The sequence below is a fragment of the Panthera leo genome, chromosome C1 (assembly GCF_018350215.1).
Source record: "Panthera leo isolate Ple1 chromosome C1, P.leo_Ple1_pat1.1, whole genome shotgun sequence".
Classification (NCBI taxonomy): domain Eukaryota; kingdom Metazoa; phylum Chordata; class Mammalia; order Carnivora; family Felidae; genus Panthera; species Panthera leo.
This window is the reverse complement of record NC_056686.1, coordinates 41,893,006-41,905,320: the sequence shown is the minus strand read 5'-3', so window position 1 is coordinate 41,905,320 and position 12,315 is coordinate 41,893,006. Positions and strand designations below refer to the sequence as shown.

General features: G+C 37.4%; 2 protein-coding genes across 7 annotated transcripts in view; both read left to right on the top strand.

Moving 5' to 3' along the window:
• TUT4 (terminal uridylyl transferase 4) overlaps positions 1–5,818 on the top strand; it is a 109,480-nt gene extending 103,662 nt beyond the window's left edge. For 3 of the 4 annotated variants that reach the window (XM_042951306.1, XM_042951305.1, XM_042951304.1), the window contains exons 30-31: positions 2,693–2,851; positions 4,213–4,394. In XM_042951306.1, the coding sequence (XP_042807240.1) occupies positions 2,693–2,851; positions 4,213–4,280 (227 nt within the window). In that variant the 3' untranslated portion in view covers positions 4,281–4,394. Of the gene's footprint in view, positions 1–2,692; positions 2,852–4,212; positions 4,418–5,622 lie in introns of those variants that run through there. The other variant, XM_042951303.1, reaches the window with a different exon arrangement.
• ORC1 (origin recognition complex subunit 1) overlaps positions 5,671–12,315 on the top strand; it is a 54,628-nt gene continuing 47,983 nt past the window's right edge. For all 3 annotated transcript variants that reach the window (XM_042951307.1, XM_042951311.1, XM_042951310.1), the window contains exon 1: positions 5,671–5,740. The gene's annotated coding sequence lies outside the window, so the exon portion shown is untranslated. The remainder of the gene's footprint in view (positions 5,741–12,315) is intronic.

Genomic DNA, 12,315 nt, shown 5'->3' with positions numbered 1-12,315 from the left:
GAGAGAGAGGGAGAAAAAGACTCCCAAGCAGGCTCTGAACTGTCAGCACATAGCCCAGTGTGCTGCTGGAAACCTACAAGCTGCAAGATCATAACCTAAGCTGAAATCAAGAGTCACATGCTTAACGGGCTGAGCCACCTAGCACCTAGGCACCCCATACATCTTCATTCTAATGTGATCTCTGTTTCTGTCATTCAACAAATGTTTATTGTATATATGCTATGACATGTACCATGATAGTCACTGGGTTATATAATGAACACAGACCCAGTGTCTTGCCCTTTGATACAATGGCTCAGTTTTTACAGTTTTATTCCTCCCAGTACCACCACTAGTTGATCTCTGTCAGTCATAATGAACTAATTAATTAACGTCCTAGGAACATACTGTATTATCTCTTACCCGTAATTGTTTACTAAAGTTGTTCCTTCTGCCTGGAAAAATCCTCTCCCTATCTCTCCTTCTTACTCTCACCTCCTTTTGCTTTGCTCCAAAGCTTGGGTGACTCATTCATCTTCCATTTTTAAATTTAGCTCACTTTCTAACAGGAACCCCTCTTGTTGATTTTGTCCTTCAATTGTGCTAGGTATCCTTTTTCTTTTCCATGTTTCCTTAATATCTATATCTTTATACTTGTCTTATGAAATTGCCAGTTTACTTGTTTGCATAACCCATTAGGCTGAACTTCTAAAGGCCGTGAATTGTTTCTTCTCTATCATTGTCTCCATCGTGTCCAATATAGTGCCGGATGTATGGTAGATACATTATTCATATAATATATTATTTTTATTATATAATGATTACTCAGTAAATGTTATATTGTTATATGTGGAATGGATTTACAACTCCTAGTTAATATTACAGCTAAAATTACTAATTTGTTGAAAATGGAAGGATTGGGTGAGAATATATTATGAAAATATTTAGATGTGAAAAATGGCCGAGGGAGATTGGAATATATCCTAAGAAATACCCTTTGATGTCAAAATACATTTCTCAGTTGGTCAAGACCTTAATATATATACCCAGTCTGATTTAAAGCAAAAAATATACCCTGTAGCTTCAGTTCTTTAATTTTTTTTCTTTAACGTTTATTTATTTTTGAGACAGAGAGAGACAGAGCATGAACGGGGGAGGGTCAGAGAGAGGGAGGCACAGAATCTGAAACAGGCTCCAGGCTCTGAGCTGTCAGCACAGAGCCTGACGCGGGGCTCAAACTCACGGACCGCGAGATCATGACCTGAGCCGAAGTCGGCCGCTCAACCGACTGAGCCACCCAGGCGCCCCTGTAGCTTCAGTTCTTAATTGTGACTTGGTTTTATGAACTTTCAGCAAAGCAGCTGCTTTGTTTTTCTGCTTACCTCCTGAGAAGACTGAATTTGTTAAGAGTATGGCTAGTATGGGTTTTAGTTTTCTGGCTGTGTACTCCTCCCTATCTGGTACCTCTTAATTTGAGTCTGCTAGGAAGTTTAGTGAATGAGGGGAGTGTCTTTCAGATTATTTCCTGCCACATTGTGACTCTGGATGAGAAAAGCCACCAGAAATGATGCAAAAGATTTAGGAGTAATTACTTAGGAGTAATTTGAAAAGATGCACTTTGAAAGATGTACTTACATCTTAAAGGGAAGTAGATTGTGGGGGTGGTTTGCCATAGAATGGATAGCACTCCTATTTTTTGAGTCTCTACTTATATACCACAACTTGTGCAAGCCACATTGTTTTTGTTATCTGATTTAATCCTCACAACAGCCAGAGGTGCATAATTGAACTTTAGTAATTTTTGGAACTGGGATTTGAACTTTGACCTGGTTGGCTCCAAAGCCCAAGTTCTCAACCATTATACCCCAGTGCTTCAGTTTCTAATAGAATTGCCTTTTGAACCATGATAGTTGTTTCTAGGATAGTGGCATTGTCTTTAGGAAAAAGTGGAAGCTCCTTAATGATGTACTAAAGTTCTTTAAAATGTAAATCCTACCTTATCCATCCAGCCTTTTTTTCTTTCATTGCCTCCTTTTACTCCTTAGTGGTACTGCTGATTGTTTTTGCAGCTTCCCAAACTTGCTGTACTGTCCTGTTTCCTGGCTATTGTACTTGTTATTCCTTCTGTTTAAAATGCCCTCTTTGCCCCGTTTTGCCTAACAATTCCTTGTGCTTTAAAATTTAGTTTAGTCAATCATCTTAGGAAAACCTTCTCTAGCCTTGAACCAAATAGGTTAGCCCCCTCTTTATTTTTCATTATTATTATTTTTTTTAATATTTATTTTGAGAGAGAGAGTGCCCAAGCAAGCAGGGGAGGGACAGAGAGAGAGGAGAGAGAGAATCCCAAGCAGGCTCCACACTGTCAGCACAGAGCCCGACGCAGGGCTTGAACTCGCAAACCAAACCCAGGCTGAAACCAAGAGTCAGTCGCTTAACCAGCTGAGTCACCCAGGCACCCTAGTTCCCTCTTTAGAGCACCTTCCACCAATCTCTTATAGCAATGACTACTTATTATTGTATCTCTACCTTTTATATGTCTCTTTTATGAGTAATTTGAGCACAGTGTTTGATTCTTAAAAAAATTGGTATCCTCTGCATTTAGCATTGTTCTTGTCCAGTGGTAGGTACTCAATAAATCTTTGTGGAATGAAGGAATATTTAAATGAACAAACTGATATTTTAAGTATGTCTTTCCTGTCTTGTTGAAATGCAGAGCCAGGCTTTCCAGGACTAAATCCTCCAATTCCTTGGGAACATGCACCACGTCCCCATTTCCCTCTTGTCCCAGCTTCGTGGCCTTATGGTTTGCATCAAAACTTCATGCATCAGGGAAATGCCAGATTTCAGCCCAACAAACCGTTCTATACTCAAGGTACCGTTGTTTACAAATTCATTAAGAGGCTGGGTGGGTTTTGTTCTGGGACAAAGGTGGCTTTGTGAAGGCCAGGAACCAGGAGTGAGATTTTATGCATTCAGTAAACATTTTATTGAGAGCATACTGTGTGTCACACTGTGCTAGGTGCTTGTTCAGGCAAGAATTAAGGTAAACCTGTACACTTAGAAGAGCCAGACATGTAAAATAGACAAGGATAGGAACTTAGAAGGAGTCAGTTAAATGTTATCCTAGCAGAGTTTATAGGAGATACGGACACCAAGGATCAAATCACACAAGATTTTGACATTTGAATTAGACTGTGAAAGAGATACAGGATTTGTTTTTCCTAGAGATTTGTTAGAGATTATAGGGGAAGAGTATTCTTAGCTGAGGGAATATATATGTAAAGTTGAGGAGTTTTGCCTGGCATAGTGAGGAAAAAAGAAGAGAAAATAATACAACTAGAGGATGAAGTGGATGGGAAAGATGTGTACATGATGAGGCTAGAGAAGGTAGGCTGAGGCCATATTATGAAAAACTTTTTGGACTCTGTTTAGTAAGTAGTATGAATTTAATAGAAGTTTTTTAGTTGAATAGTGACATAGTCAAAATTTGTTTAGTTGAACTTGAATGACATTAGAATTCATTTATTCTGTTAGTGCTGACATACCAATAATAGGTTTGATCTAAGTAATGAATATTACAAACTAAGGAGAACTTGTCACATTTTATCTAGCCTACTTGCCTCGAAGGTATTTCAATTCTAATAGGGAATGTCTGAGTCTGGCCCTCAGGTCTTCGTTAACCTATGAATTAAAAAACTAGAGTCAGTTACTTACGACACTTAAACTAGGAGTTCAAGAAATTAAAGAAAGGCACTCAAGAAATGCTGACTGAATTAAATGGTAACTTTAAGGGGAAACCCCTGGTACAAGTTTCAGGCTTGATTCATTTAAGCCTTTGTAAACTATCCATGTATTGCTGGGGCATCCCTATATTATAGAATGGCAGAACATTGACTGTGGCGGACTTAATCTTCTGAGTAAAGAACTAAGGTTGAAAAAAGTTATTAATCATATAAGGGCTTGGTGGGCTGGTGGGATGGTTGGGGGGAGTCTGAAATTTTTCCCTGGTGAATTTGTTGCCTTTGGTACCTCCCCTTCATCTCTCTTTTCTTTCACATACCCATGTTTCCCTGCTCTCCTCTTCTTTCTCCTGCGAAATGTTTTTACATGCTTTATCTCCTCTTTACTATATAAATAGAAAAAAAGAGAACTAGCTACAAGTTATTAATTCTAAGCGTTGTCAGATATATAGGCACAAGCCTTTCAGTTTCCTGTCTGTGTTGTGTCCAACAGACAGATGTGCCACCCGTCGGTGTAGAGAGCGTTGTCCCCACCCACCAAGAGGAAACGTGTCGGAGTAATGCGAGTCCATTTTCTTTCAGCTGGTCTACCGATGCACAGCAACCAGCCAATCCTGCTGTCTCAAGGGTATCCGTACCTCAATGTCAGTTACATTCAGCAGAAAAAGTGACATTTAATGGAAAGCAAAACAAATCAGGTCCTGATTTAAAATTTTAACACGTTTAGATAGCTTATTTAAATTCTAAGACTGTTTTTAAAGACTGTATTATTTGTATATAAATATGAACTATAGTTTTTACTAGTATCACCAAATTGAGTGATACAAATTTCATCTATTTTATTACCCTATTTTTAAGGGAATTTTATGTTTTGTTTAATCTTGATGAATTGTATAAAGAGAGAATTTAAAAAATTACATTCTTTATTTTCTATTAGCTGTATTCATACTTTGGTTGCTTCAGACTTTATATATATTGTTCTTAAGAATTAGGAAAAACTTTCATGTGTTTTAAATTTGTCACTTCTATTCTTTACAGAACCTTGTAGTGCCAAAAACTTTTTAAAAGCTAAAAAAAAAAAAATAATAAAATAAAACTACAACGTGAAGATTCAGAATTTTTTCTTTTACATTCTTGTATATTGAAAATATTCAAAATTGAACAGAAAGTTGCTTTTGTCTGTATTTGAAGTAATTCTATTTTAAGTTAATAAATCTTTTTGACAAGCGTCAAATTTGGTTAATTCATATGGTTGTTTAGATCATGGAGATATGTAACAATTTAGAGATTTGTTTTACTCTCAGTGAATGGAGCATTCTAAATTACAGACTTAGAGAACCAAGAATCTTTTTTAATGTCCTTTATTTTACTGGATCTTCACAACACCCATATGAAGTTGATAGAAACATATACTGTCTTCATGTCTGTTCATCATTGAGAAAACAGAGGTGCAAAACGATAAAGTGAATTCCAAGGTAGCACACTTCTATGTTGGAAAGAGAATGGAAACAGATCTTTTGAAGAAGAGTTTTTAAACACTGAGACTGATACTGGCAATTTGAGTGGAGGGAAGAGATTTCTTACTTACTGAGGTACTAGTATGTGCCAGACTATCCATTCTGAGTTCTGTTACTACCTGGAATGCACACTTGCCAGGATGGTGTTTACCAATAATGGTTGTGGTAACTGATTATAGTTGAAATTAAACTTGTGTTGTTAGTAGTATTTTAGCTCTTTTTGGTACTATCCATTGAGCTGAGGTCATTTTGTCTAAACCTCCCAATTACATATTTGACAGGGATTTTGGACTAAATGATCCTATAGATTTATTTGGAAATCTGCAGAATAAGTAAATACAAATGTATTTTAAGGACAGTGTATTATCTTTGTTCTGCTTCCTCAGATATGCATTACTTAAATAGGAGACTCTGGGCTTTTGCCATATTTTCCACCTTGGAAGATGCTTGAAATCTATTGCAGGAGGTTGAGGGCTTTCCTGCCATATTTACAGCCCTGAAAAGGTATTTATTAAATGTTAAGATCAGGTCTATTTACTGTAAGTTCTTCATATTAAAACTTCAGTATCTCTCAGAATCCTACTAAATGGTGGAGTTTGCTCATTTGTTCTGTTAATGAGATAGCTGGCCCAGTGTATGTTTTTGTTAAAATATAGGCATACCTCGGAGCTGTTGCAGATTAGGTCCCAGATCACTGCAATAAAGCGAGTATCGCATTAAAGTGAGTCAAATGCCTTTTTTGATTTCCCAGTGCATGTAAGTTACGTTTACACTTATCCTGTAGTTGATTTAAGTGTACAGTAGCTTGTCGAAAATGTACATGCCTTAATTTTATTGCTAAAATATGTTAACCATCAGCTGAAATTCAGTGAGTCATAATCTTTTTGCTGGTGGAGGGTCTTGACTTGAGTGCTGACTGATCAGGTGGTTGTTGCTGAAGGTTGAGTTGGCTGTAACAATTTCTTAAAATAAGACACAAATGTAGTTTTGCCACATAGATTGATTTTTTTCCTTTCACTTGAACACGTAGATGCCACTGTAGGGTTCTAAATTAGCCTAGTTTCAATATTATGTCTCAGGGAAAAGGGAAGCCCAAGGGAGAGAGAGAGATGAGGAAATGGCTGATTGGTAGAGCAGTCAGAACACACGCATTTATTAAGTTTGCTATCTTATATGGGCATGGTTTGTGACACCCAAAACCATGGCACAGATCACCGTGATAAATACAATAATACAAAACTTTGAAATATTGTGAGAATTACCAAAATGTGATAGAGACGCAAAGTCATCAAATGCTATCAGAAAAAAAGGCACCAATAGACTTGCTCCATGCAGGGTTGCCATAAATCCTCAATTGGTCAAAACAAAACAAAACAAAAAACCTCAGTATCTTTGAGGGGCAGTAAGTGAAGTGCAGTAAAACGAGGTATGCCTATATGACTTGGAACATTGGTGTTTTTGTTTTTGTTTAATGTTTTTAGTTTTGAGGAAGAGAGAGTGAGAGCAAGTGGGGGAGGAGCAGAGAGAGGGGGAGACAGAGGATCTGAAGTAGGCTCTGCGATGACAGCAGAGTCCAATGTGAGGCTCAAACTCGTGAACTGTGAGATTATGACCTGAGCCGAAGTCAGATGATGCTTAATTGACTGAGCCACCTAGACACTCAGCATTCAGGTTTTTTTTAAATAGCGTTCATGTATTTAATCTTTTTTCAAGTCTTGGAGAACAGATGATGAGGTGTGTAAAGTGTTCATTTTACTGTTCTTTTGTATTTATTTGAAACTTTCGTTAAAAAAAAAAATCTCTGAGGCACCCAGTCTTAAGAGCATGCAGCTCTTGATCTTGGGGTTGTGAGTTTGAGCACCCTGTTAGGTATTGAGATTACTAAATCTCCAATAAGAGACTGTCCCTAATTCAGCTTTACTTTCTAAAGGAAAGAGGTATATATCACCTGGAAAAACGTATTTTGGGGGTTTTATAAAGCCCAGTAATTTAGGCTTTACTTTTGTGATAGTGTTCTATATAGTAATTTTCAGTATCTCACTTGTCCCTCCTTCAGCAATTACCAGTGCTCAGTAACTGGCAAAACTGTTCCAAGTGGAAAACTGTAATAATACTCTAAGTTTGTAATTTATACCAGCAGCAGCTCAGTTTTAGAAGTTTGTAAACTTCTCTTAGAAGTTGTAAACTTAAAAGTTTTTGATTGTGAATTCAAATTCATTGTAGAGCAGTTGGAAGTGCCAAAATTATCAATCTTTATTCAGAGTACACACACACACCACACTTAAGACCATATTGTTTTGAAATGTTTTGTATAATGTTTAATGACATGGAGAGATTAGTATCTTCCATTGCCATTAAAGATTATTCAAAGTATGAATATTAATTTTGTACCATACAATTTATTTGTTAAGTGCCCTACAGATGGACATTTTTGCTGTTTTTTTCCTCATATATTAAAAATTATATAAGATGATGCGATAAAGCTATTTTTGTATATATTCTAGCATGGTGAATATATATAGATATATACTTATATTTGTATATGGGATTATTAGGTAAAAAAGGTAAAAGTTTTAGGATTCCTGCTATATATTGCCAAACTGCCTCCAGGAAGGTGGTTACCATTTTGTGGTCCCCAAAAATACATCAAATATGTTGGTGAGCTTATAAAATAGCTTTAAAGTCGGAACAACTAATTTTTTCCCTTGTGAAGGATAATTTAAATGTATTCATTTAAAAAAAGTATTAAGTAAAGGAACAAAGTATAGAAATCATCCATCAATCAGAAATACTTTTTAAACCTCAGGTTTACTTTATTTTTTTATTAAAAAATTTTTTTTAATGTTTATTCATTTTTAAAAGACAGAGAGCACAAGCAGGGGTGGGGCGGAGAGAGGGGGACACAGAATCCGAAGCAGGCTCCAGGCTCTGAGCTGTCAGTACAGAGCTCGACGCAGGGCTCGAACTCAGTATGAGATCATGACCTGAGTCGAAGCTGGACGTTCAACTGCCTGAGCCACCCAGGCACGCCTCAGGTTTATTTTAATACTATTTTTTAATGTTTATTTTTGAGACAGAGAGCGTCAAAAGCAGGGGAGGGCAGAGAGAGGGGGGGAACAGAGGACCCAAAGCAGAGTTATTTAAGTAATCTTTATACTCAATGTAGGGCTTAAACTCATATCCCCAGTCAAGAGCTATATGCTCTTCTGTCTGAACCAGCCAGGCAACCCCCAGCTATTTCTCTTAAACATAGACAAACATACATACAAAGAGTTTTTAGAAAGTGGGCTCATGTGCTATGTTCAGTAAATATAGCAAATTAATTTTACTTGGATTTAACAAAAAGTGAAATGAACTGCTCAACTTAAAAATTTTTTTCTATGGTAGTTCTAAAAGATTTCCTTAAAAATTTTTTTAATTTTAGACAGAGAATGAGCAGGGGAGAGGGGCAGAGAGAGAGAATCTTAATTAAGCAGGTTCCATGCTCAGTGTGGAGCCCGACACGGGGCTTGATCTCACAAACACTGGGATCATGACCTGAGCTAAAATCAAAAGTTAGATGTTCAACCCACTGAGCCACCCAGGTGCCCCACTAAAAGACTCCTCTTAAAATTAAGGGCAATTATAGAAAACATTAAAGAGGCTGGAGTTATTTTTTCCTGGTTTTCATGTATGTTTTAGTGAAGTGTAGGACTCCTATTATGAAAAACAAAATCCACACATTTTGTTCACATCAAGTCCTAAAACTATTTCCCATTTTTATTTAGTTTTTAAAATGTTTACTACCATTCCTTTTACTGCTGCTTTTTATTCCCAAATCCTGAATTTGATTAATTTCTTGTTGGGTGAGTTTTATTGTCAGGCATTTTTTTCCTAAGTGATTAGAATGCATATTCCCTTTACATTTTGTTCTTAATTTTTTTTTACTGTTTATTTTTGAGAGAGAGAGAGAGGCAGAGCAGGAGTCCGGAAGGGGCAGAGAGAGAGGGAGACACAGAATCCAAAGTAGGCTCCAGGCTCTGTGCTGACAGCACAGAGCAGGACTTGAACTCAAAAACATGAGATCATGACCTGAGCTGAAGTCAGACGCTTAACCAACTGAGCCACCCAGGTGTCCTTTCCCTTTATGTTAAAAAAAATTTTTTTTTATGTTTTATTTTGAGAGAGAGCTAGCACATGGGGGAGGGGCAGAGAGAGAGGTCCAAAGCGGCTCCAGGCTCCGAGCTGCCATCACAGAGCCAGACACAGGGTCGACCCCACAAACTGGAACTGCGAGATCATGACCCTAGCAAGTCCATTGCTCAACTGATTGAGCCATCCAGGCGCCCCACCCCCTCTTTACATTTTAAAGACAACTTTGGGTGGGTACAAAATTCCTTTCACAACTTTACCCCTAGAGCCTTTTGCTTCACTGCTGCCTTGTGAAGTTTGTTCTAAGATCTGAGACCAGCTTGATTTTTTCCCCCTCATTATACAGGACTTGATTTCTCTGCTTAGATGTCCTTGTAATTCTTTGTGTCTTACCTTCATCAGGCTATTTCTTAATAGATTGTTCATTATTTCAAGAAAATTTTCTTGTATCTGGATATTTAAATTTGCTCAATTTTCTTCATCAGGAATGTGAATTATGCATATGTAGGATTTCAAGTGTTTTACTACCTTTATATGTCTTTTAAAAATTATTTCCCATTTTTATTTTCTCCAGCCTATTTTTTGTATGCCTTATATTTATTTTATATTGCTTTATAATAAGGCTTTTATTTGTCCAGTTTTTTAAATCTTCATTTAAGCTCTACTAAGCTTATTTAATCTCATCTTTGAACATGTATACTTTGCATTTTTTTAAAACATCACTTTGTTAATGGTCTTTTTTTTTTAATGTTTATTATTTTTTTGAGAGCGAGCTAACGAGCATGAGTGGGGGAGGGGCAGAGAGGGAGACACAGATTTAGAAGCAGGCTCCAGGCTCGGAGCTGTCAGCACAGAGCCTGATGCAGGGCTCAAACTCAAACTGTGAGATCATGTCAGATGCTTGACTGAGCCACCCATGCATCCTGTTAATGGTCTTTTTTTGAGTCTGGAGAACTTGTTACTTTAACTTTCTGCAGGGAGTGACCAGCATCTGTGGTCTTTCTTTTCTGAGTAATGCTTATTTAACCTCAGATCAATCTATATGCGGGAAATAACAGAAAGGGGCTCAGGGAATGAGGCTTTCAGTTGAGTTCTTATATTGGAAGATTTAACCAAATTAATTGTGGGAAGTGAAATCAATTTAGTAGTTTGCACCCAGTGTTAAAAATGTATTAAGGGGTGCCTAGGTGGCTCAGTCAGTTGAGCATCTAACTTCGGCTCAGGTCATGATTTCATGGCTTGTGAATTCGAGCCCCGTTTCGGGCTCTGTGCTGACAGCTCGGAGCCTGGAGCTGCTTGGGAGCCTGGGTTCTGTGTCCCTCTCTTGCTCTGCCCCTTCTCCGCTCCTGCTTTGTCTCTCTCTCTCTCTCTCTCTCAACATTAAAAAAAATTTAAAAAACCCACAAAATACTGTATAGGAAATATCAGAATGCATTTTGCATAATGTTTTTTTCCTGAAATGTTTCAGTATAGAATACATGTGTAAAGGGGTAAAATGTAAAATGTTTCTTAATATAGGCTACAGTCAAAAAAGGTTTACAAAGCTACAGTTCCAAGGCCTCATCCAGTAGGCTAGCACACAGATGACAGAAATGGCCCTTCAGCAAAGTTTGTCCTTAGACTTCATCTCATCTGCAATTCTTTGTCACTAATAAAAGAATAGGAACAATCTGCTTCCTGTTTTAGGCTGGCTGTACTACAATTTGGTTCAGATCTCTCCATACACCTAAATAAGTATGCTTTAAGTTTATAGTTTGTTTGAGGAGGCGAGGCTTATTTCTGTTATTTAAGATTGTCGAGTTTTTGTGGGTTTTTTTTGCAGGTTTTTCAATTTCTTAATCTTATACTTTAAAATGAATATTTTAACAATATGCTTGGTTGGTCCATAGGTCATTAAGCCAGAAGACATTTCTTTCCATCTGGATCACTTTGGTAAAGAACTAACTTCTAGGACTCTATAACAGATATAAATAGAGGTGCTTATATTTAATTCTTAAAGGCAGTCTTATATATAGTTGTATGATGAATAACATTAGCTCTTATGGATGACTTTTATCAGCTCAAGTATTACCAGGTGAGGAATCGTTGAAGAATGTAAAATCTCAAATCTCCCAAAATGCTTTAACATTGCTGCAAAAGTCCTTCAGTTCAACAGCAAGCAAAAGAATGTTAATCCTGTGACCAGATCTGGCTTCCCAAGAAACTAGATCCTATGAGGCAATTGGTCTTCAGAATTCTTGGTAGGTCCAGAGCTGTGGGAAGTCCAATCACTTCCCCCCACCCCTCTTTTTTTCCACTGTTTCCTTTTTAAAGGAAAAGTTAAGTACTAGTAGAATGAACTCTTCTAGCAAAGATCTCAACACCTTGATTATCAATGCCCACGGACACTTTGCAGTTCTTATTTTGCTTCTAAGTCCTCAAACCCTTAGCTTCTTTGATATACTGTCTCCTAATTCTTCTACCTTTCTGAAAGTTCATTTCCATTTTCAGGTGGTTGACTGCATTGCTTTCTCTCACCAGTGTTGAGTGTTGCCTATGCTTCTGTTGTTGGCTTTTCTTACATAAACACACACTTCCCGGGCAGCCCCCATTTAATTCTACATCTTCCACAATTACCTAAATGTTGTCAATTCAGGGTTAGATCACTATGCTCAACTCCAATTCCTACTTCTGACAACCTGGGCTTTATCTAGATATACCGTAGCAGTCTCTGTACTTTAAGTAAAATTGAATGCATCATTTTACTACCAAAAGAACTTTCACCACCTGCCCCCTCTAAAGCTTGGCCTCTTCCTGCTGTACTTTCTAACTTTGTGAATAAATGGCACTGTTTGCCAGCAAATGAAGTCAAAACCGTGAATGGTATTAGATACTTAACTCTCCTTTTCAATCTTATAGGCCCACTGCTACCGACTAAACTTGGAAAATAATGACAGTCTTTTCAAGGT